Raw genomic sequence first — 26,976 nt, 5'->3', positions numbered from 1 at the left:
AATTCATCCAGTTGGCCTTGGGCTGAGGGTCCCAGGGTACAGCCTGTCATTTGAAGACTGCTGAATGTTAACATTTTGAGACTAACTGTCTAAAACTGCGTTCTGTTCACAACATTTCCACTATTTTGGAAAACAAAATATTTTGTTTTGTCTGCCATTTTGAAGTCCTGTGTAAAATCCCACCATTATGCACCGTACTAAGTAATGTCGAAATCCCCATAATGCACTGCAACATCTGAAGATGATGTAGATTATACCATGATTGGTATGGTATTTGTCTACCTGTCAGTGAGACAGTAACATACCATCTTGGAATGGTGAGCAAATTGTGCAGAATACAATATTGTTAACTGGAATCACAAATCCTGTTCCTTGTATTATCATGCTATGCCATGTACCCTTTCAAACTGTGCAGATCTTTGATCTAGATTTTGTTGAAAGGTTCACATGAGAGAGAGAGAGAGTGGGAGAGAGATGTACCACTTCTACTCTAATCCAGTGGACTTTCAGAACTCGTGTATGAAAATGACCATGAAGATGCCAAACAGAAAGTCAGTGCGTTTACAAGGACAACAATCCACTCTTAACCTGATTAAGACGATACTTTGATTAAGAAACTACCATGTAAACAGCAATTTTTAATTACCTTAATCTGATTAAGGTCATACTCGAAGTAAGCACTAATTGAATTAAGACATGTTGAGTACTCTTGTTTTTGTCGCATTATCGACGTGTATTACCGACATGTAAACACCTTAATCACATTATTAACGTCGTGTGAGAGTTTTCACCGCATTTTGCGATAGGATACAATCACACATGGCAGTGCTCAACATTTTATGGCGAACAAGAGAGCATGGTTGCGTCCCAAACCGCATATTTATGTTGTGGTCAGATGAGACCAAAATGGAGCTCTTTGGCATCAACTCAACTCGCCGTGTTTGGAGGAGGAGGAATGCTGCCTATGACCCAAGAACACCATCCCCACCGTCAAACATGGAGGTGGAAACATTATGCTTTGGGGGTGTTTTTCTGCTAAGGGGACAGGACAACTTCACCGCGTCAAAGGGACGATGGACGGGGCCATGTACCGTCAAATCTTGGGTGAAAACCTCCTTCCCTCAGCCAGGGCATTGAAAATGGCTTGTGGATGGGTATTCCAGCATGACAATGACCCAAAACACACAGCCAAGGCAACAAAGGCTCAAGAAGAAGCACATTAAGGTCCTGGAGTGGCCTAGCCAGTCTCCAGACCTTAATCCCATAGAAAATCTGTGGAGGTAGCTGAAGGTTCGAGTTGCCAAACGTCAGCCTCGAAACCTTAATGACTTGGAGAAGATCTGCAAAGAGGAGTGGGACAAAATCCCTCCTGAGATGTGTGCAAACCTGGTGGCCAACTACAAGAAACATCTGACCTCTGTGATTGCCAACAAGGGTTTTGCCACCAAGTACTAAGTCATGTTTTGCAGAGGGGTCAAATACATATTTCCCTCATTAAAATGCAAATCAATTTATAACATTTTTGACATGCGTTTTTCTGGATATTTTTTTTTGTTATTCTGTCTCTCACTGTTCAAATAAATCTACCATTAAAATTATAGAATGATAATTTCTTTGTCAGTGGGCAAACATACAAAATCAGCAGGGGATCAAATACTTTTTTCCCTCACTGTATATCCACATGATGTAATCGGTTTGGCATTGATGGCTTGATTATATAAAAAATGTTATAAACTAATTAGGTTTCAGCAAACATTTGACAGAGTTGGCGTTAACTGACCATCAGGAAACTTGAGTGTTTGTCCATCTAGCTACCTTCTAGTGTTCTATGTAAATTTTCTTTTTAATTTGTCAGTGAAGGCACCTTTTGCAAAGGAATGCTTGGACCCCAACGATTGTGAATTTTTCTTCTTCTTCCTCTTCTTCTTCTTCTTCTTATTATTATGTGAAATCTGCTTCCATGGTTATATGTATGTACATATACATATAAAAGTGCAACAGTTGGCAAGTAGCAATTAACAATGGAAGAGAGGGTCAAACTCACTCTGTCCAAAGCTTGCTTACATTACATATCTGCCTCAATATAAATACTGTCTTTGATTAAGCAGTCACACATGTCATGTGGTAGTGCACCCATTAGCCCTAGATTCAGATTGAAGAGTGAATGGTGTGATTGCTGGGCAATAATTTGTAAAATGTTAACTTGATAGAACAGGGGCTGTAAAGCATTTATAATTTTAGCCTGTGCAGTTTTTGTGAACCTGGGCTTATGTACAGTGGTTATATGATGCTATATATTTAATATACTTGGAGGCATTGTCATTGCTTTAGGAACACTGTCTAAAATTATGTGAACTTGCCTAATGTCCAGAAAAGCACAATGTTAAGATGGTTATATGTAGATGTGGTCAGCGATTAAGTCCAACACTTTTGTAATATTAGGCTGTGCTCTGATGAGAAACCCCAATATCTGCAGTGCGCTGTAAGAAGGAGCAAAAATAACACATTATATGGACCACCATCATGCAGGTAATCATAACAGAAAGGTGTCTCTACTTGCCCTGCTGACCCCACATGGAGTTTGAGTTAAAAAACTTCCTCAAACATCAAAGAATATATGTTTAAAATAAGGAGGCAAGCTTCCATCCATCCATCTTCTATACCGCTTATTCTTCTTCAGGGTCACGGCGAAACCTGGAGCCTATCCCAGGGAGCATCGGGCACAAGGCGGGGTACACCCTGGATAGGGTGCCAATCCATCACAAGAGGGAAATTTTTTTTTTCTGTAGTCTGTCAAAAAGTTTCACATTAACCAGATAGGGTTAGCATGCTAGCCTAAACGCACATCAGAGGATAAAAAGGCATGGAATCCTACAAGTAGTGGGGTTGAATTATACACGCTTACCTTTTATGGAAATATGGAAAAACTCAAATCGGCTTACTGTCATTTATCATTTACTCATTGCCCACCGAATTGGAGAACAAATTAATTCCTTAACTGTCCAGCAAGAGATAATGCGACTTCATTTATTTATTCACAGTGTAGTCAGACTGCTTCTGTGCCTGAAGTTGAAGTGTGATGACCAGTCTAGGCAGCTTATTTGAGTGATGAGCTGGTCTTGGCATGCATGGGCATATTGTGTTGTGCTTAGCTCCGTGTTTTGTCTGCTTGTGTTCTGGAATGACACACCTGCTCTGGGACAATGATAGGAAAGTTTGAGTCATCACAGCCATCAGGGTAATAAAGAGGATCATGGGTTTGGTAGTCTCCTACTGATTTGACTGAAGTAGCACAGCGGCCACTTATCTGTTGCCAATTAGCAGGTCTTAGTCCAAGCCAGGTCTTGGTCATCTGATTATTAAATGGCTAAAGATTTAAAGAAGGGCCAATAAATTTTTTATTAAAAAAAAACAAAAATAGCAATACTTACCTTTTGTTGAGAATGAATCTAAGCAAGACATTCTGACCCCAGTGTATAATGACTGTCACCTTCTTCAGATGACTGTATTGCATTGAAAAGTGACTTTTAGCAAGTGCAAGACTGACCGATGGGCTGCCTTAGATTGCTGCATGCGACAGTCTAAATGTGGACTCTGCTAACTGGGGAAGTGGAGCATCCCTCAGGTGGGATGTATAAATGCAAGAGAGAGATGAAAAAGGACCGAGCACAAGCAGTCGATAATGTGGGCCAGTGTCCTCCTTCTGAGCCCTGGAGTGTGACGTTGGTGTCCTCTTTCACTGACTGTTAAATCAACTAGATATTGTTTCCATTGTGTGCAAAAACAAAACCCCATCCTGTTCTCTCTTTTTCTCTTAGTTTCTATCTGCTTCTTTCGCTTTCACTCTACAAACTGTTGGTTTATTGGGCACAGTGACAGGAGACCAGTCAAAGGAAAAACCCAAATAACTGAGTGGAGAATCTTAGTGAAAACTGATGCTTCCAAACAGGTGTCCTGCCTGATGGAATTACACAACACATTGGCATGTATACAAATGCTGAGTGGGCCCACATTGACCTTGATTTTGAATCAGTATGGCTCTGACTATGAAAGGGAGTTCATTATTGGGTCAGAAGCTTCAGTCACAAAGACTGGTCAGCTGGCTGTGTTTCAATAGTAGTGATCACTAAAGTGACACTTGCATTTAGATCTATGGGAAAGATAGTAAGTAAAAAGAGATGGTAAGTAAGGATGGAAATTGTGAGGGGGTCTGGTGGCTGTGTTATGCTGTGGGGGACTTTTTGCTGGTATAGTTTGGTTCCACTTGTCCCCTTAAATTGAAGGTCACTGTAAATCAATACCTAAAGGTATTCAGACCGAACATCATAGGATAAAGGATGAAACATGTCTGTCCTTTTGGAAGTGGTCTCTTCCAGGATGACTCCACCCTGTCCACAGGGCTCGATTGCTTGATGAATGGTTTGATGAGAATGAAAATGTTGTAAATCATATGGTGTGGCCTTCACTGTCACCAGATCATAACCCAGATAAACATCTTTGGGAGATTTTTAGAGTGACGTGTTAGAAAGCGCTCTCAACCACCAATTGAGAGAACATCTTTTGGAAGAATGGTCTTCATCTCTCCTGTACATTTCCAGAGACTTGTAGTTTTTGATCTGTGCCATGGTGCACGGAAGCAGTTCTGCTGGCTTGTGGTTGCCCAACACCTTTCTAATACACTTTCCTTCAATTTGTAACCTGTGTGTAACAAGACACAGTTTGTGTGTTGAGAAAGCACAGCAGAAATACCATGCTGGAGTCAGTCATGGAGATTAGATGTGATTGTCCACTTATCTACTGCAAATATGCACACACGCTTGCAGAGAATCTTTCAGCCATTCTTTACCTAGTCTATTTACCATTTCTGTTGTAACAGGCGGAATGGAGTTGTGAGCCTGTGTCTTAAGAACAGACTGACGAACAGGCTGTGTGCGTGCATGTGTGTGTTCAGGCCACAAATAGCTAGAGACATGCAAATGACTGTTTAACGTTACCTGAGAGACAGTTACTTTAGTAGCATTGACACAAGAATATGCCATTTGTACGTCAGCCTGTCTCCTTTCTCTCGTTCTTGCCCTTTCTCTTTTGCTGTCTTGTCAGAATTTTCTGGTATTTGGACACACAAGTCTTAAACTTAAGTCTTAAATCCTAGTTCTGTGTTGTCTTCTCAGTTAATTCCCAGCCGCTTAAATGTCACCGACATTACGTAAGGGCGGCTGATGTATGTTCATGTTCTGACTTGCCCACAACATTGACAGTCTGTTGCCACATTCTTGTCCTTATTGTGTGTGTGTGTGTGTGTGCTCTAAAGTTTGCATTAGTATATTTGTGAAGGGACAAAGCTGTTTTACATAGAGGTGCTTCTTCCCCTCTGTGTTTGTCTCTGAATAAGGGACCTCCATACTGAGTTAGGAAAGGTTGTGTGTGCAGTATGGCTACACAATATTATAGCTTATTTCAGTGGGAGCTTAGAAAAGGCTTTTGGGGAAAGAAAAAAAAACATTTAATTTCAGTTCCACTGAAAGATGCCTCACATTTATAACATAATCTACTTATGGAAAAACTGATTTAAAAAAAAAATATATAATGGAAAAAGAGTTTGCATTTGAGTGGGATTTATCATAAAACCTGCCTTGGGTATTATCACTCTTTGCAGGACTACCAGGCCGATAAAATGTAAAACCTTTTGGCCATCTAACATGAGACTAGGCTAGTTTATCATTGTATTGGTTTAGCTGCTAAAGTGCCATGCAAAGTACATGATCTTTCCTTATGCTCTGCTCATGCCATGTTCACGTAAACTGGAACTCGTATAGACCTTTATACACCTTGTTTTCCTGCTCAGCATCAGAGGATGTTTCAGTTTCAACATATATCCATTTTTCCCCTTACACTGACTGACTGTGTGAGCTAGCATTTGGCAGAATTGTGACCTGTCTGCCAATAAGACGAGTATTTCCACGTATTTTCCTGTAAAACCTGTCTAATTGGTCTTGCCTCCATTTATGGAAGATACAAAACTGCTGTCTTATTTAAAAAATATATGTCTTTTTAACTGACGTTCAGTTACGTAGTGACAACACAAGTTTTTCGGGGATAAAGAAAAAAAATCTTCGTGGCTACAGCCCCCAGTGCCCAGGCCACGTTATGCCCGTGATCTGAGGTACAATTCAACTGAGGCATTTAAACATGATTCTCATTGTCATCTCACTTGAGTGATCACTGTTCATGCTGACATCTTATTAATTCACTTCTGTTCTAATGACTGTTTCTTTTAATGATATTAGATCATCAAAAGTCTGCTCTCGTCTGCACAAAGTGCGTAAGCGCTCTTCTCTGTTTTGATGGTGCAGATGCGACATGGACGTTTCGACAGCCGATATCTGTTTAGAGATGGAATTGATTTGGGCTTATTTCCGTTTGGCATGGTGTGCTATGTAACTATCAAAAAACGTGAGAAAATCACACTTGACTAGCAAACAACTTGAAGCAGACTGACTGCATTTACAGCTGTGTTTATTAGACGAGCTCCTTACTTGAACCCATGCAAGGTTAGAAATTAACCTAAATAAAAACAAGGGTTTTAGTAAAGATATCAACTGTACAGCCATGGTCATCATTGTCATTTAGTGATACTGGTATCTCTAAAGCCTGCCTTTCCTGTATAATAAATCACTGATCCCAATAAGCTTTTGAGAAACTGTGGTCAAATTTATGCAAGCAAATGTTTACCCACGATACATCACAAGTTTATTGTAAGCCATTGTAATGTGTAGCAATATAGTTACAATATGCTATTCTTATCCGTAACACGCAGTACAGGTTCTAGATTCTGAGCCTTGATTATTGGAGACCGGGATGAAAGTGAGCTCGCTTTAGCTCCCAGGCAGGCAATGTTATGTTCTTAGAAGAACCCAGCCACGGATCACGAGTGCTGGACTCAAACCTGATCGCTAGCTCTAGGCACACGTTTTTATTGTTATGCAATCCTTTTAACAGATCTATAACTCCTGGGGCTTAAAAGATAAAAGGTGTTGAGTTAAAATAAAGTCTGTAATATGTTTAACTTCCTGTTTATCTTCATTCTTTCTTGCACTTTTGCTTTTCTCTTCTCCCATAACTAACCAAGAGCAGACCTTTGGGCTCTTTCCTTGCAGAGGCGCTGCTATGGTTGCCTGTTCGCCGGACCCATTCATCTTTCTTCATGATGTGTCTGTGTGGGTGATGAGTCGAGGCGCACACACAGGGCGCATTGTAATTGTTCATTCAGCCCGGATGGGGTGGCTGACTGAGATGTTTTTAGATTAATATTGGTCTGTGTGCTCTGTTCAGTAATAACTTGCTAACTGTGGGCTTATATAAGGACATGATCAGGATCATGCTAAATCACACTGTGCCATAACAGACGTGTTATGAGCATGTGTGCTTATTTGAATCTTTCTGCCTTTTTGACTTTATAACACACGTACGCTTCATGCAGTAGGAGTGCCTGTGCAGTTGCGATTAATTGCACCCAAATCAATATTTATGTGGGTGGATGGAGTGGGGATGATTTCTCTAGAGAGTTCTTTTGGACCCTTTATTTGGTCTTGAATATCACTAAGAGGTCAAGCCTCCCCCATCGAGTTCTCGTTTCGTGTGTGTGTGTGTGTGTGAGAGAGAGAGCGAGAGAGCGAGAGAGACAGTGTGAATTTGTCTCCCGTTGCTTGATTATGGCCATTATTCATGCTGACCAATCTCTGTACAGTTTCTCTGACTCAAACGATATTGCACTTCCTGTGGCTGTGATGTTAAAAGACTGCTGATCTTTGACCTGCTGAGGCTGCGGAGAGGGGTGTATGGTGGGATTCATATCTGCAACGTGCCACTTTCTGACTCCGTGAATGTCCGTAGTGGAAGAGAGTATATAATGGTGAGTACTTAGAAGCAAAATAAAGTTTGCAGTTTTATTGTTTTATGTGTTCGACAACCACCACAAATGTTCTAGTTCCCTCCATATTACACTGCACTCTATTGCATTGCACACCAAGTTGCATTAATATATTTATGGTAGGACGATGTTATAGTAATCACAATCTAGTGGAGTTAAAACAATGTTTTTGTCTTGGAATGAATACATGTGGAGATGTAGAGCTGTGTGATGAAGATAATCACAAAGTGATCACAACAATATTTTTTTGTAATCCTTTGTGCTTTATCATTTTTATTGAAAAACAAAAAAAAGTTTTTCATGATGTACTTTTACCATCCTATATTCTTTAGAAATCTATGTCTTTGAGTTGTTGAGTAGTCCAGTAAACAAACAAATAAATAATCCACCACTGTATCCAGTTATACATGTTGTTAAACTACAAATGGGGACCATGTGGATTAATTCACCTGATTGATTGATTAAAAAAAACAACTAAACAATGCAATAATTAGCCACTAAAATCGGTTGTTTAAATAAGGAAGCGTAAAATATGATCATGATGATCAGCAGTTATGATCTCATGGTATGATATGATTGAGCAGGATGTGTGGTGAGGTCAGCAGTTTGTCTGCTGTTGGCGTGTTGAGTAATTACACTATCCTTGTACTACAAAGCATTACATGTGGCAGAGGTGATCATTGTAGTTGATTGCAGATAAATAGAGCACTGATTTCATTTAGCTTTGTCCACCAGGGACAGCAGTGAGCATGACACAATCTAATTTTTGAAAAGAGTTCAAAGACTGCAGTGGTTTTAATTTAACATGACTTGAGTGCAGTTGACTGACTGTGTGTCCATGATATATGTTCAGTTTGTCTGGCTGCAAGTTTCTCCCACAGTAATTGTATGTACAGTAGTAAACATCAGGAGGTGTGTTTTTCCTCACATCTGCCGTTTTAAATGTATTTACTTTTTTTTTTTTTTAAACAAAGTCAGTTTTTTTCAGTTGTTAGGACCAGAGTGGATAGTAAGCCCCATGGATAAATGGGCAACATTTCAAAATGGTGATAATGTGGTGATGACCCACTAAATTGGTTCAAACATCATGCAGATTCAAGATTCTGCTAGTCTGCATGTCTTCTGTCCCCTTCCCCACCCCTCCTTCCTGTTTCCTTCTTTCCTTCCCTCCCTTTCTTTGTTCCGTCACTCATCACGCTTGTCTGTAATTAAGATAAGGCACACAGAAGACATTGCAGATAAGGATGGACAGAGCGAAAATCAAATGCGTGCTAATGTACCAACTTTTCTAGAGCTAGCCTACGTACACTCACCACACACAGATGCATAGGTGGTTTGGTCTGATGGCCTACAGCTGACCCAGACGTCACCACGGAGACAACGATTGGTGTGGTTTCCTCTGTCTGAGATTACTGAATGTTTGTGTGTAAGCAGCCTTTGGCATTGGAGGCCACTGAGTAAGGAAAACTTGAGCACTTTTTGTACCCTTTTACAGAAAAATAGAACATAATTAATCAGTAAGAGGTAAACATTTGAAGAGTATTGTGACAGAAGGAAAAATAACAGGAGAAATCTCTGCAGTCTCAAATGATTCTGAAATGAAGGACCTGTTCGCCATTTATACCACAGTTGCAATGTTTCTGTAAAATGAATGGCGCAGTGGGTTTGGGATGAATCTCTATGAGCCTGTCACCAGCATAATCCAGGAATGTGGATTTGCTAGATAGAGAGCATGCAAGTGGTAAACAAGCTCAAAGGTTTAACATGTGACTTCCACCACTATTCATGTGTCATATGACACATTCAGTCTAACAGCACATCGTTACAAGTGTGGCACACATGCTGGTAAAATACCATCTAAAAGCAGCATTATTCAGGGTCTGAATGACTGGTAAAGGTAACCTGTTTATGTCTTGGGTTTTAGTGGGAAAACTGTTGTCTGGCTTTTGAGCCATGTAGACACTAGTCTTGTGCGATTTATAATTATTTATTTATTCTTCCTACACGATCTTGCATAGCCATGATATCCAATGATGTTTACTCTGATTATATTAATTTATATATTATATTATTATATTATCTTAACTGCCGATCTGTACACGTATTGTATAGGAGGTCCGTATTTTTACATCAGAGCACACTAGTATGAGCCATCACTCAAATACGCCAAAAGAGCAATGATAAACATCAGATGAGCCAATTGACGTATGAATTTGGAAAGATTTGCACAGGTGTTTTGAACTCTCCAGTATTCAGTGACAATACTTCAATGCTATGCCCCCTTCCACCATCTCACATGCTCTTGACTCGACTTTCTACCACAGAGAATAGAAAAAGTTTTTAAGTTCATTAATAATGTGAAATAAAAATCTGTTAATGTATGTCTGACAACATAGACATATATCTGTACTGTATCTACAATGTTTACAACCTATTGCCCTACCACATCACACTCTGACACTGTATTCTTTATATATATATATATATATATATATATATATATATATATATATATATATATATATATATATATATATATATAAAAAATATATTAATTAGATATTTATTTGTGGCCACTCTAGGCTGCTACAGGCTGAACACAGACACACAGGAGGAGGTGGTAGTGGAAAACAGCGTGCTCTTTCATTTAGGATCAAGTGGAGGGGAGCAGCGTCGCTGTCTTCCCGGTGGGGGCTGCAATAAGCGCGGTGTTTGTGTGTGGGCTGCAGGCCCGCCGTCACAGTGTGTGTAATATATATACACATAATAAATATATGTAATATAATATAATATATATATATATATATATATATATATATATATATATATATATATATATATATATACACACACATACATACATACATACTATAACTATACTGATTAGGGGTGCCACTGACAACTTCCGGCTAAATATTGTCTAAAATTGCACTTTCTGTTTTTGATGGGGGTGGGGGTCATCTTACAGTGTGAAACAGAGTTACTGTTACAGGTGTACCACCCTAAAGTGAATTACTTTCCTAGAACACCACTTCCTGTATTGTTTTATTCCTCTTATAGCACAGTGATTCCTCAACAATTACAATTTTTTATTTATTAATGATGTGATCAGCTTTTTTTTTTTAACCATTTATTGATATTTGTTATGTTTAATGTAATGAGACAAGTAAGTTTCTTTTCTCACTTTATGTATTATGTTATAGCAGCTATAAACAGGCATTCCCTTACCAGCCTCCTTTTTTTTCTTTTTTTTTTCTTCTTTCTTTTCTTCACCCCCCCTCTTGTTGGAAGTTTTTGTCTTGAAATAAGGGAAGAAAACACTGCAAACTCATTTGTCTGAAGACTCTGCTGTGGTGGAAAACTTACTGAGTGTTAGAACATGCTGACCCTGGAGACTCCTTCCTTAAATGTTAAACAACTGATAACAGAAACCTTTACAATGCCAAAGATTATATATTTTGTATGTTTATTTTGAGCCTTAGATTATGTGGGGTATCCCTGTAAATAAGTTACTATACTAATGATGATAACGCATTCGAATGAATGCATTAATATAAACCATTTAAATCATTTTAATTACATCTGGCTTCTGTTATAGAAAATTAATCAACTTGTTCTGACCAATCAGATGTAAGAATTTTACAGCGCTGTCATATAAATGTAAAATTCTATATAAAGAAGAGATGTAACTGTATGAAAAGTTCATATCACGATTATCGTGACCAAAACTATCATGGTTATCAGTATTATCACGGTATTAAAATGTGCTGAAAATGTACAAAACGTACTGATACACACTGACGTTGTTTAAACAGGTTTTATATTTGACTATAAAGTGATGGATGGTTGTCATTAGGCTTGCTGCGATCATTTAGTTCAGTTGGAGAACATGGCGGAAGGCGATGACGGCGCTCGGGAGATTTTCCAACCTTTCATCCCTACTATACTGTTTAAGTGACCTCTCCACATTAGCTGCTGTTGCAGGACATTCCTGAGGCTGAGTTCACGCTGCTGTGAACAACCAACATTTTACCATAGTGTAGTCCATGTTTTGTCTGTGTGCCTCCCTCCATCTTTGTTTATTTCTTTTTTTAGTTTTTTGTTTTGCATTGCTTGCCTGCCATTTGGCTCCAAGAATTCGAGTTGCTGTGGTGATTTCATGCCTTTTACTTCAACACAAAGGCACCTCTTCTTTATTCACTTTCTGTCTTTCTCTCTGTCCTACCATGACCACCCCCACCCTCTCCAAAATGGCTTTGGGGTGGGTGGGTAGTGGGAAGGGGGGTATAGATTACAGATTCTAATCTGTGAGAAACAGAGGATGCTGATCAGACTCTGGGAGGAGGGTTGCCATAGTGATGGGAAGAGATTCTTATGTTTCTGGGGAGAGAGAGTAAGAGAACAGCATGTACCTTGATAGTCTAGCCAGAGAGGGCAATTCCAGTGTTTACGAACCTTAAAACACCGTTTCTGCCAGAAATCTTCATATTAAGTGTAACTGTGATCTCAATCATACAGTCTTTGTGCAGAGTTAAGTGTAAGGTGTGTGCGTGATGTGCTTATATGCCTGTGTGGCTGAGGGGGGTGTATGTAGCTGCCTAACCCAGTTTTCTCCCTCTGTAGACTGTGATTAATGAGGCTGCTGTGTGATGCCGCAGCCAGCTTTAAGTGTTTGAAGTCAGACATTAATCGAGCTCCATCTGTGGAACCACCAGACTGAAAAACCAAGCCATTGCAGGAGTGTATGTGCATCTGTGTGTGTGTGTGTGTGTGTGTGTGTGTGTGTGTGTGTGTCTGTTCGTGTTGGGAACATCCTACTCCTGAAGTTCTGCTACCAAACTACACCTGTAAAAACACACAACCTAGTTCAGATCTAGTTAGGGGAAAGAGATGTTACATACACTCCTGCACTGAATTTGTAATCTTCAGTGTGATAGTTCTGTGTCCTATCTCTACCCCAATAATGATGGTACTAAAGGAACTCCAAAAAAGGTGGGGCTTTTTTTAAAACTGACAGCTATGCAGCATGGGCTTTCTCAAAGTAGACTCGGGAAGGAAGAGAAGAGGAGGTCTTTTATTAAGTACTTTATTTGTAGGAGAATTAGGACCTGTGAATGCTCATGGTTATCACCTATAGCCTTGCCTAGTCAAAACAAAGTCGTTGTCCACACACACACACACACGGGGGGGGGGGGCTTTGTTTTGACTGGGCCACTATGAGCTCTCTGAAGGCCAACTCCCCCTATCTTTTCAGATGTTTGTGTTTTGCATAATAAGGGTTTAATAAGTAATGTATGTGTAAAGGCACATGTTGAGGCATCTGTAAGAGCATACATTTAATGTTTTTGATTTTCTCATGCAGGTTTTAATGAGCTACTGATTAGAGGGATTGGGAATTCACCCAAATGTGCTGAGACACTGACTGAGCAGTGGAGAGAGGGGAATAATAGAACAGACATGCCCAGAAAGTACACAAACTGATTTATAATAAAATAAAGCATATATATTTAATAAGCTTGATCACCCTGCTAAGAAAATAATTTCTGTATATATATATACTGATTAGCATGTTTGCCTCACACCTCGAGGGTTGGTGGTTCAATTCCCGCCTCCGCCCTGCGTGCATGGAGTTTGTAGTTTTCCCCCCGGGTACACCAGTTTCCTCCCCAAGTCCAAAGACATGCGTTGTAGGCTGATTGGCATTTCCAGATTGTCCATAGTGTGTGAAAAGTTTTGTGAATGTGTGTGCAATTGAGGCAATGGGTTGGCACCCGAGTCCCCTGGGATAGTCTCCCCCCGTGACCCTGTGTAGGATAAGTGGTCCAGGAAATGGATGGCTGTATGGACTCTTTCTTAGTGATATTTTACCAGTTTTGCTGAATTGTTTCACTGCCATGTGTCCTTTCCTTCACATTCTTTTTAAATTTCAGTGAAATTATAAAGAAGTACAGAAGAGACCATTTGAGCAAATCGCTTGCTCAAGCATCCAGGACAAGCAGATTTCATGGCTGGGCTATAACCTCATAGTTGCCATGCAGACGAATAGTGTAGGTTCAACAACCAGAAAATCGCCAAACAATTTTTCGTTTGCTATGCATGTTCAAGCTTTATGCTTTTCACACTGGAGTGAGGTGCCTTGACGCTGTAACTGTAGCACATGCTTTTGAATTCTGAAGCCTGCGATTCTACAGACATCGGCCAAGCAGTGATCTAGTAGACAAGAACACATTTTTAGTAGCACATGGATTAATTAGCCTGCTCAGATGACAGATGTTCGTTTCACAATGAATAAAATGCAGGTACATGGAAACTCTGATCAAAATAAAGTTTAGCACGAAGCAGTTAAACATTGCAACATAAGATGAGGATGCTAGGGAGACTTGACTAATATCTTTTACATGCAATGTAAGGATAGATCACAACATCTTGTAGCCATAACGACTTTTTCCTCAAGGTCAAACACTATGTGCTACATTTAAAAGGTTTGTTAGAAGCAGATAATTATCTCTTACATGTTTCTCCTAGTCTGTATTTGTGTACTTAACTAGCTAACAAGGTTGCTAGGCATTATATTAGATGCTGCTTTTTATCATGGTCCGTTTTTGGGTAACCAAACCATCCAGTGAAGTACATTGAAGCTGTTACTTGCCTAGTGGGCTAGCTAATACATTTGCTGCAATTGTGGGCTCTTCTGTAGCCTGCCCACTTTTCAACAGGCTTCCCCACAGAACTGCTGCTGTCAGGGGCATGAGAGAGTGCCAGCCTGGCATAGCATGGAGGCTCGATAGAGAATAGAGGGCAGAGGAACAATAGCCAACACTGTCCTGTGTACTATGTGCTCATTGGTGAGGAATGTACCAAGAGTGTAGCTGTCGACCGCAGACCCGTTTTCTTTCAGAACTCGTCTCAAAGGTAGGGGAAGAGAAAGAGAGCTGAAGGTGTTGCATGCTTTCATGAGGTGTGTGTACTTGGGCTGTGTTTTAATGAGGTGGCCCCCAGCAGAGTAGAAAGTGCTTAGCTTTAAAGAAGCAGCCCATGTCTGCTCTCTTGTGTACCAACATCAAAGACTGCTTTCTCATGAGTGGGTGGTTACAAGTGTGTACGTGTGCACAAGGTTGAGTGAAATAGCTATAATACAAAGTGTAGAGTCAACGAGCAGGTGGGGCTCAAGCTGTAATTCATGCACCAAGCCCACCGGAATGTCGACTGTTCCTTCTGGTGGGATTTCAAGAAGGGTAGGATGCTTTTAGCAGGGTGTGTACAAAAGGGGTGTTGGTACTTAACAACTGCAGTATGTAACTAGCCACAACCATACACAAGCCAACAGCACAACACACACTCATTTACATGGACAACTCATTTACGCGTTTACATGGACAACAATAATCCACTATTAACCCAATTAAGACAATACTCTGATTAAGAAACTAGCATGTAAACAGCAATTTTTAATTACCTTAATCCGATTAAGGTCATACTCAAAGTAAACACAGATCGAATTAAGCCATGTGGAGTATTCCTGTTTTAGTCGCATTATTGACGTGTATTACAGACATGTAAATACCTTAATCACACTATTAACATCGTGTGAGTGTTCACCACATTTTGCGAAAGGACACGATCACAAATGGCAGTGCTCAACCGTTTTACGGCAAACAAGAGAGCACAGTTGCGTTCCAAACTGCGTACTTGCCTACTATAGGCCTATAGCAGGCGAAATACATGTATCTCGGCTACTATACAGTAGGTGAGTATGCGGTTTGGGACCCAGCCCATGGCTTCAAGCAGTCATCAGTTAGCACGTATAGCATGACAAATAATTAACCGCACTGGAAGCGTTCGTAAAAATTAAAAATAAAAACGCCCAAAGCTGTATACGGTACCATAACGAAGACGAACTGTATGTCGATACGTGAAGTCCTGGAGGGACGTTGGACGGCGTGGCGTGGTGACGTAATGACGTGTGCCGTTAATCTAATTATGTTCTATAACATGTAAAACAAGAACATGAAAGGAGTATTCTAAAAGCGACTCATGTAAACACCTTAATCATATTATTATCTTACTCAGAGTAAGGTCAATAATTAGATTACTGCTGTAAACGTACTCAGTGTTTCAAAATAATTTTGTTTGAGACCTAGAGATCAAATTCATTGTACTGGCCATTAAACTATGGCAGAATTGAGCCTCTTACTATGCATTTTATTGTGAATCCTAAAGGATAAACTTGTACGATTCAGTTTGCGTAACTCACATGAATTAAACAGACCCCTTATCACCCCTTATAAATGATAAAAGCTCATGTTTTGTATTGAGCAGACTAGAGCCACATTACTTTTTTCTTTTTAAACCTTAAGCTGTAAAGCTCTTCTGGGAGCTTGGTATCACTCTCACAAGCCCTGTCTACCATTTCAATAATAATTATTTAATAATAATTCAATGAATTTAATTAAACAAAAACAACAAAAGCAATGTTGTCAAGGCCATATCTGCTTCCTGGAACCGTAAACATTAGCTTGAGAACTTACATATATTAATACATATATTCATAAATATATAAAGAAATACACAGTTAGATCACAACTTTACTCTTTGCTTTATTTGCTTTCTGTCTGGCGTCAGACAATTTCCCATAGTATACTGTGATATTTTCACTTAAATGATTTTGTTTTATTGAATTTTTTTATCCATTGATGATGTTACTAGGACAATGTGTGTAATAATTTTGACTTGAATTTTGGACCGTTTTAATTTATGGGTACGGAGGTTTCCTTTTTAGTACCCAAGTCAATTTTTTTTAACAATGTATGTGCACGCATGTGTGTGTACATGTGTTAAGACTTGGGGTAGTCATGGCCTGTCTGAGCAGATCTCGCACATCGGAATGTCAACTGCTCATAATCTGTCCGCGCTGCAGGGTGTGTCTGGATTCTCACATGCAGTTCTACAGTCGGAGTGACCAGCTGTTTGACATGATGTGCTCCGTCAGCATGTACATGGGGGTGTGCGTGTTTGTGTGTGCACATGGATGCTTGCATGTTTCTTCTCTAAGCTATAGACTGTTCTGTCTTGTGTTCATACATATATGTTTGTATATTTGAGATCAAAAGATGATATGATGGATCAGAATTTTAGCTTTCGTTTTCTGATATTTACATCTAGATGTGTTAAACAACTTGGAACATGCATGGCACCATTGGTGGCAGATCAGAACATTTAGGTGAGCAGAAGAATGGGAACAGAAAGTCTTGAAGTAAATAACTTTTAATATTTGGTTACATATCCATTGCTTGAGAGAATTGCATCAACCTGGTGACCTACTGACTTCATCAAACGTTTGCATTTTATTTTTTATTTTGTGTGTTGCTTTACCAGGTTTGTACTGCAGCTTTGTTTAGCAGTTGTTTTGTCAGTCTAATCTTTTGGAGGTGAAAAGGTGCTCAATTGAGTTAAGGTCTGGGAGTTGACTTGGCCAGTTTAAAACCTTTCACTTTTTCCCCCCTGATGAAATCCTTTGTTGTGCTGGCAGTGTGTTTTGAGTCATTGTTTTGCTGCATGAAGAAGTTCCTCTCAATTAGATTGGATGCATTTCTCTGTAAATTTGCAGAAACAATGTCTTGCAAACAGATGCTCATCTCTGTATTTCTTTGCTAAATCCAATGTGGCCTTCCGATTCTTACTGCTGATGAGTATTGACTCTACATTTCTGCTCTCAAAGTTATCTTTGAATGGTGGATTGTGATACCTTCACAATCATCACTGGCTGTAGTTTTGGGAATTTTTCTTCACAGCTCTCGCAATATTTGTCATCAACTGCTGTTTTCCTTGGCCGACCTGTTCGATGTCTTGTTGTTCGTACACCTGTGGTTTTTCTTTTTCAGGACATTCCCGATTGTTATATTTGCTTTACCCAGTGCTTGTGCAATGGCTCTGATGGATTTCTCCTCATTTCTCAGCTTCAGATTGGCTAACATTTCTCCCATAGACAGCTCTCTGGAGTTCACGTTGGTTTATCCTTTTTAACAACAAATGCAGTCTTCACAGGTGAAACCCAGAGCTCAGACCAAGAGTAGACATTCAGAGCTGTTCACTCTTTAAGCAGTCAGTCTAACCGGGCACACCTGGGCAGGCAGAAACACCTGTCAGTGCCATGTTACACTATTTTTTGATCTCTTGAAAATGGGTAGTTTAAATAAAAGGTGCCATGGTCTAAGTTCTTTAGTACATCTAGATGTAAATATCAGGAAATGGATCAGAATTTCAGATTTCATCTTAAACCCAAATGTCTGAATAGCAAAAACAAAAGACATGGCTAGTAAACACTTGTGGCTGCCCAAGATGTTTTTATTATTATTATTATTATTATTATTATTATTAGGTCACATTATAATAACAGGTCTGTAGAGTTTACCTGTGCTATGAACAGCATACTACAATCTCCAGAAAGCATCACTTCTCAGAAAAGTCCTTTGAAACACAGTCTATCTTTTATTGTTCTGTGTTTGAAACTCACCCAGTGCTTTTCAGTTTGGTTTCGGCATGAGACAATAGAAAAGAAGTGAGCACTTCCTGCAGTGTCTTTATATGGAAGAAAAAAGTGCAAAAACGTCGTCTTTTTTTTCTTCTTCTTTTTTTTCCCCTTCTCCACAGGATATAATAGAATCTTTACCAACATGTCCCAGATCCCTCAGACACTCCAGTATTAATTTAACCATGTCTCCATGTGAAAGTAGTCTCATCTGAGTAGGGCTTTGGATAACCAGTGCCTGTTTATAGGGGACACGCACTTCCAGGGATTTTGGACTGTTTGCTTCAGTGGAGCACCATGTCATCTATCAGTGTCCTCTAACGTATCTATATGACCGTTGGACACAGGCTGAGTGAGTAACAGCCAGTGCATCTGCTGTTAAAATGGTCAGCTTAACATAGTTCTCTCTAGCACCCATATAAATACTTTCTGATTTTACAATAAAGTCTACAAATCAGACTCCACGTGAAACATATAACTGCAGCTGGATAACGGGTACATTTAACATATTTCTCTCAATACGTCCATGCTGCTGACTGTGCGGCTTCACGCAACAGGAAACACCTTGTCTAGGGAGGTAGCGGAACTGTTTCTGCCTATTGTGTGTGTATACACACACACACACACAGCTTTGTGAATTAGAAAGGGCTCTTTTATTATGAGTCAGAGGAGTGGTGTCACCTTGATGCTGAGTTGCTGACATACTACCCCCCCTTACTTCCCAGTAATCTCTTTTGTCATCCTACCCATCTAAAAATCCTCTTCCCTGATTGGTCCATAAACACAATTACAGTCCATTGCTTCCTCTCTGACTCACCAGTCACTGTCCAAATTTGGTATGTTCCAGTATAAAGTGTTGTCATTAAATTGCCTAATTTTTTTAAATCACATTTAATCTACTGCATTAAAATAGATCATGTCTTCAAACTTTCATCGGGCAAACAGAATTTATGAAATTCCCAGTTTTTACGATGCATGTATGTGCAGTATAATCAACTGTTTGTTAAAATGGGAGTGTATGGTTGCAGAGAGGTTGTGGTGGAATGGTGTTGTCAGTTCCTTCCCACCTTATTAATTAAATCTCTTCCTGCTCAGGGCAGTTTGTTTGTTGATGTCTACATTTCTGAGGTCATGTGAATGCTCATGCATGCATGCATGCATGTGTGTTTTATTAATGTGCAGAGGTGTCTTGAATCACAAAGTTCTGCCTCTCGTGAATGTTTTATTAAAAACCTCTTGGTTATTCATGAGGAAGGTTTTTTTCTTCTTCCCTCTGCGCCTATCACGTGACCCACTTTCGAAGTCTAGTGTGTGAGTGTCCCAGAGGAATTTACAAAGAAATCAGCAGAGCACAGATACACCCACAGAGTAGTGTCTCTGGAATTGCATGATTCAAATGTGATTGAAATATTTTTTCATTGCTAAGATCAAATTTTAATCATGCTGCTATTTCACAGATATCATAGCCTTTGTTAATAATAAATCCTTTTTTTTTTTTTCTCCCCCCCCTTCACATCCCTAGGCCTCCACTGCCTCAGAGGCCCATGGAGAAGATGAAGCGGATTAAGAGGCGTTTGTCGCTCACACTGCGTGGCAGCCAGACCATCGACGAGTCCCTCTCGGAACTGGCCGAGCAGATGACCATAGAGGAGAACAGCAGTAAGGACAGTGGTGAGTGCGGTCAAGTGTGTTCGTATGTGTGTGTGCAGTTTTGTGCTGCTTATGAATGCGTTTCCATCCATGCAGCTCTATTGTGTTTTGTTTGTGCTCAGTTACAGTTGGTCGTTTATGCTGGAGATATCCAGCTGCATTAGTACTTTGATTACTTTGTGAGTGGTAGCACTGCAGTGGAAAATGCCTTTTTTAAAAAAAATTTTTGTATGACATTTATATCGCTTTTTTTTATAATTTCATTATTTGTAAAGAGAGTGTCCAGCATGGTGAACATTTCCTATTAGGGATGCACCGAATGTTCGGCAACCGAAATTATTCGGTCGAAAATAGCAAAAAAAGCACTTTCGGTGTTCGGCCGAATAAGTGAAAAGGCCGAATAAATTTGACCGAACAATGACGTGTTTGATGACGCGACCAAATCGCCTAGCAACCAGAGTGAGACGCGCGAATGTCATGACCTCCACTTCCGGCAGCGTGCTCGGAGATATGAGGGGGTGTGCGCATGCACGAGCTTCGTGCACTTGTGCTCAGCGAGCGTGTGCTCTTCGGATGTTGACAACCGTGACATTGTTTACTGTGGACACGTGCGTTTGTTTTGTTTCTGTTCCGGAGTATTCTGTCACGTTGCGAGACGTAAGGGAGTAGAGTACGGAAGCAGATAAAGACGTATTTATTTAAGGGCAGGCACACAAATCCAAAAAACGTAGTCAAGACAGGCAAAGGGTCGGGCGATCGGCAAACAGGCATAAACGGGGCAAAGCAGGAATCAGAGTCGCGGTCACAGAAAACAGGGTCAAAACACAAAACAAGAAACATGAACTAGTACTATGGACTGGGAGTGGAAAAACCAGCGGGGACTAAATGAACTAATCTATAGTTTAAACTAACTAAATCTATGAAGGAACATAACATTAACAACGTATCTAACTATACTATATCTACTATAATACTCCGCGAGGTGTACAGGGACGCGAGCGGTATATATACCCAATATAATCAGCCGTATAGAACCGAATAGAACCATTTCCTGCACTCGTCAATGCACTTTTTAATGCACTTTTTTTGTTGTAGGCTACAGAGTGTTACATTCTTTCAGCGGTCAGTTATAGGCCTAACGTAGGCTATTCAAAGATGACTACATAAAAATATTTTTATTTTACTAATTTATTTATTTAAAGTTATATTGTGCCTTGTTGGTAGCCTATGCCTGCTGGAATGAAAAAAATTGTTCAGTGTTAAATAAATATTTTGAAACTGTAGTTTTTGTGATTGATTTTTTTCTTTGAAAAGCAAGACAAAATAGTAAAAAGCACATTTTGACTATTTAATTTATGCAATGGTGAAAAAAAATGGAAAAATAAATGGAAAAAAATGCGAAAAAACGTGTTCGGTATTCGGCCAAGTTTTTCATTATATTCGGTTTTGGCTTTGGCCAAGAATTTTCATTTCGGTGCATCTATTTCCTATATATTTTTATTCAGTGTTCAACAAAAGTGATGAGCATTATTCTGTATATTGGGGTCATCAATTGCATTTGACATAGAGCAGAGCAAATAGAGTTTGAAGTTAGAAGAAGAAGACAACAACCTAAATAAATATGGTGGAGAAAACAGCAGAATGTAACATAAGAAATGTAAAACTCAGTCTTTACGCATTTATCCTACTTAGTTTAAAATAATGAATCACGTTATCATTAAAGCTATTCTTACAAATAGAGTTTATTTGAAATGCCACTGCTGCTTGACACCTCTTGCACAAAATCTGGGATCTCTTTTAAAAATGTCCAGTTAAAGATGCGATTTTGCTTTTTAATATTAATGTCCTCACTTACTTTCTCGCTTCGCACCCTTTCTAAAGCTTGCCCTAAAACCACTCAGGTTTTTCAGTATAAACGGCAACAGTAGCCTTTCAGTCTTGATGGTTGGACAGCACTCCTGAGAAAAGTTGCACTTGATGCCATTCGAGGTTCTTTCTTGTCCTGTAATTTTTGAGGATGTTCTTTGGGGTTATGTGTTTTATTCCAACATTGACAACAACATGTATTATTATATACCAAGATTGTATCACTTGTACTTTGACTCCAATTTGAGTGTAGCACTCCCAAATGATTACACTTCCTCCAGTTTAGTTGTGGCTCGCTTGTTCTTCCTACCTTGAACTACCTTAACCTGCTTCTGCTTGAAACTTGATTCTGGCACATGAGTATCACCTTTAGCTCCTGGAACAGCTATGTATATATTTGGCTTCATCTGTAAGTCACTTCAGAATAAAAAAAATCTGTTAAATTCAAAATTAAGAACTAAACATTTAAGTTGATTCATTTAACATTTTTTGTAAAACTGCAATGGAAAAAAACCTTGATGGCCATTAGTTAGGGATCTGCAAATGATGGAATCACTTTTTAGTGACAAATATGATGATTACTTTCTTCTAGTAAAGTTTCTGAAGTAGCAGATACATGTTGGCATTCTCAACAAAACAAAAATGTTCTGTCCTTGCATCGATTCTTCTTTAACCATGATGTGACTGTAGGGATGGGTACCGAAACCCGGTATTAAATTATATATATTCTATTATGTGTTCTATTGTAACCCGGTGCTAAATTATGAAAGACCGTAGTATTGAGAAGCACTGACGCTATCGGTTCAGAGTGACGATGATGGAGAGAACCAAACGTTCAAAAGTGTGGTTGCACTTCACTAGAGTTAATGCAGACAACGCTCATTGCCACAAGTGCAACAAGATTTTTGCTTGTAAAGGCGGAAACACAAGCAATCTGTCAAAGCATCTTTCAAAATGTGCAGACAGAGAAATGCAAAGTTTTCGACTGCCTAGCTAGCTTGTGTCCATTTGCCCCATCTACATTATGTATGTATGCTAGCAGCCTTCTGAAATAACAACGACATATAATCATCGCATAATCAAGGTCTCTTGTGGCATCGAAACAACGTTCATCTCTGACATTGATCCGGCATCTTTTTGCTCGTTAAAGTCATGTTGAATCTAATTGGTTTGCTTACCTTACGTTCAAGTAATGTTGATTTCATTTGGGTGAAAGGACATTAAGCATTCAACATATTTTCTTCTTGTTTTTAAAATAATTTTATTTAATTTATTTTACCTTTCAAAAAATAAAGCAGTGTTAATTCTGTTCTCAATTTGTTTCTTTTTTCATTAAAAAAACAGCCACAACACAAAGTACTGATAAGAATACCGTTGACGTACTGGGTCGATAAGCAGTATCAGTAAGAGTAGTAATACGGTTAACCTTAACGATACCCATCCCTAGCTGACTGTGTGTTTGTTGTAGCACGAGAGTTATGTGAGTGTTGTGCTGCACATTATTTTGCGTTTCGTCTGTGTTTCCAGCATGCCTCCATGTTCCTCATTCTGAAAGGATTATCGGTCATGTATGCACGCTAATTAATTCACCTATTAAAGTTCTACATCAGCCAGATTGTCTCTTGGCTGTATATAGTTGCAGCAGGTTGTGGGATTCAGAAACGTATACCAGTTAGCGCATCAAGGTGTGTTGCACTTCTGTGAAGCATGCTGTGTTTAAATATATGTAGAAATTAAAAGCTTTTGTTTTGCACCAGTCAATAAGTAGCCTTTTTTTGGTCTTTTTTTTCTACTTGTCTGCTAGAAATAAATGAATGAATTAAAAAATAAATGAGCAAAGCCGTGACATTAGATCTGCGTGTCCCTGGCTACTGATAAGTCCATGCCTGCAGTGAGCATGTGACGTTGATTGGCACAGCACAGATATTACATGAGGACACTGGTTGTTTGTTATCTATGATGTTTTGCATCACTTTAGAGCATAATGCCCAAACCTTATGATTACATAGGTTTTAAGTGATTTTACATTTAAAGTACTAGTGAAAACTATGCAAAATTTAGAATCTATTTAAAAATCAGCTATTAATATAAACTGTGAATTTTTTTAGCAGGCATATATTATTAATAATAAGTAATTCTTAATAAAAAATGTTTATCATTTTTGAAGAAATTGTAATAGTGTAATTTGACTAGTTTGTGCTTTCATAACTGATAATTCACTCATTTTATCAAACAACTAGAGCTATCTGAGAGTAAACACGAGGACAGGGGTTAAAGCGGAGATGCAGATGTACCCAAGAACTCGTGTTCCTGTTTTTATCAGCAAAGACAGCCATGCTATTAAGGCTGGAGGGAACACATTATTTCTCCTACTTCCCTTTTTTTGTCCCCCTTTCATTTATTCTTCTGTAAGTCAGCTGGTAATTACATAAGAGTCACTCCAGGCCTGTGTGCAAGATTTGTGAAGTACGGTGCATGTGACACAGAGCGATGCGCAGAATTAGCTCCTCTGCCTGGGGCTGCTTGTGATTGATGGGCTTGGTTAATTAACAGGCTGATTCAAACTGAACAGTAAGATTTACTTTGGGTCATTAAACGTGTAAAACCATACCACCTTCCCTTGGTAACTTTCCCTTGGATGTCTTTCCCTTGGATGTGTGTTTCATAGCCCGTATGTTATTGCACTTTAAATGCATTCTGCATCGGCCGCTGCTGAAAAGCTTTAGGTTGAAAACATTAGATGTCGTGGCCCTTGTGCCTTGATGGGGGTGCCCGAGAGGGGAAGTGCAGGAAGGTGTGAGTTGTGTAGCGTCCGGTCCATAGTGTGCATTGGCAGGGGCATGATACATGGGAGCTGGCTAATTTTATGCCTCAAACTTACCTGAAAGATTTCTTTTACTGACAGTTGACACAGTGTTATCTGTGTAATAGTGCTTATGTATTACAGCTTTTAATGACCGGAGCCTTATCTTATGTACCTTATTCAGTCTACCTCAAGTCAATAAGAGGCAGGCTTTGGCCGTTTCCTTCTCAGCTGCTCCTTACAATGATTGTGTGAGTACGTGCTAGAACTGTAACATTCCTTTCAAATTCCTTTCAAATGTACTGTTGATTAGTAGGCTAATTTTAATTAAATAAAATATGTCATTAAAAAAGACATTTCTGTTTTAATGACACTGTAATTATATACATTAACAGTAGCTTTCAGTGTTCTAATTCTATCATAAACTCTAGTAATGTATGTAAAGAAATACCTACAATAAACCTTAAACATGAGTGTTTTCTTGTCCCTGATATTGAACTACAGTTTACATGTCTCAGGTAATCTCTGGATTTTTTTAAATTTCTATTTTATTGCTAGTGAAACAAGTAAACAACTTGTTCTGACAGCACAAGTGTATAGATTCGCACGTTTAAGAACCAGGGTAAATGATTTATAGATTTCTTTCTCTCAGACTAGATGTTGTTTGGTGAGGTGACAGGATTGTTCACTGTTTTAAGATAAATCATTTACAAAGCCTTTGCTGTTGCATAATCATTTGAATGGGGTGTCAGTTTCTCTTCTTTTGCCTGCTTCAGTAAACACCTTCTGCCGCGCACACACACACACACACACACACACACACACACACACACAAATCAAACCCTCGAAAATTCCATGAAGTTGATATCTGTGATGTAATGCATTTTTGTGCATCCAAATATCATACCACATTCAAACCCTTGAGTGTAAAAGCAAAAATGAAGAAAAAAAACCCTCTTCTGAAGGAATTCACCGTGCTTCAGAAGTGGTGTGCATGCCCACACGTGTTTTATGGCTCAGAGATGCCACAGAGGCAGGTTCTTCAGGGGTTCACTGATGTCTGAGAGCTTGTCATTCTCACTTTAGAGCCGTTGCCTAGCAACAAGCCGTGGTGGAACAGCACGCAAGGAGTCGCCTACATACTATGCACTTATACCAAAAGAGTCAAATGAAGCTGGCATGACTTTGATGATTTTACTCTAGGCATTAGCTGGAAAGGGAGCAAAGATGGCTGATTGTTCTGAGTAATAATAATAATAATAATGCAGGATGAAATGAGAGAAGTAATGCCCTATAATGAGTTAAAATAAGTCATAGAGACCACAATATCTGTCAGTTTGATTTGAGTGTGTTGTATTAAAGAGCTCCTGTTTATCTTCTTATGTAAGCCAAAACAACGCAGTGCTGTGTGCATGCATGTGTGGATTAGAGGTTGGAGGGCGAGGTGATGTAGTGAATAGGACAGCAGCACAGGTGGTGCTGGCAGGAGTGTGTGCAGGCACAGGTGGGAGAGACAGGTGGAAAGTGTAGGACACACAGACATACTTTCACCCAGAAGAACACAGTAAGTTTTTGGATGAGAATCAGATAGTGGAAGCTGATCTGTAGTTTGCTATGCAAAGGCACAGACATTTTGGACAACAATTAAGTGCTCTTAAGCAAGAGAAACCTTTAAGTAGCCTTAATCGGTCTGTACAAATGTCTGAATTTGTAACAGGAACTATGAGGATGGTTAGCCTGAAATTATTCTAGGCAGGACTAATTTCCTGCAGCAACTACTTTACCTAGTATTTGACTATTTGTGTCATAGATTCACAAGCTGTGATTAGATGCAGAGATTTTTGAGAGTTCAAGTAAATATATTCCATCCCCGCTACAGAGTCTGAATTCATAGAGTCTGAAAGTTTACTTTGGTTGAGCAATTAACCTTTACCAAAAAAATAAATAAATGTTTTACTAGGGAAAATTACACCCAATAAGAACAAGTGTGTGAACTGACCAACCACGTGTGTTGTGTATGCCCAAAAACCCCCAACTATTCGCTTAACAAGCACTGAAATATTAGCAAGAAAGATGAGCACTTCATCTGAGCAAGAGAGTGAGAGGTCAAATGGATGAGTTGGTGAGAAAAGAAAAAGCAGTTTGTGCATGTGTGTGTGGGGGGTTTTTTGGTTTCAGAAAAGAAAAAAAAAAACATTC

The 26,976-nt window shown here is 39.3% G+C and overlaps 1 protein-coding gene across 2 annotated transcripts in view; it reads left to right on the top strand.

The window, feature by feature from the left end:
- cdk17 (cyclin-dependent kinase 17) overlaps nucleotides 1–26,976 on the top strand; it is a 60,408-nt gene that overhangs the window by 9,415 nt on the left and 24,017 nt on the right. For both annotated transcript variants that reach the window (XM_053649713.1, XM_053649712.1), the window contains exon 2: nucleotides 19,981–20,129. In XM_053649713.1, coding sequence (XP_053505688.1) covers nucleotides 20,003–20,129 — 127 coding nt within the window. In that variant the 5' untranslated portion in view covers nucleotides 19,981–20,002. The remainder of the gene's footprint in view (nucleotides 1–19,980; nucleotides 20,130–26,976) is intronic.

Source organism: Ictalurus furcatus, chromosome 19, assembly GCF_023375685.1.
Source record: "Ictalurus furcatus strain D&B chromosome 19, Billie_1.0, whole genome shotgun sequence".
NCBI lineage: Eukaryota > Metazoa > Chordata > Actinopteri > Siluriformes > Ictaluridae > Ictalurus > Ictalurus furcatus.
Note: the sequence above shows the minus strand (reverse complement) of the source record. Positions and strands in the feature narration are given on the sequence as shown.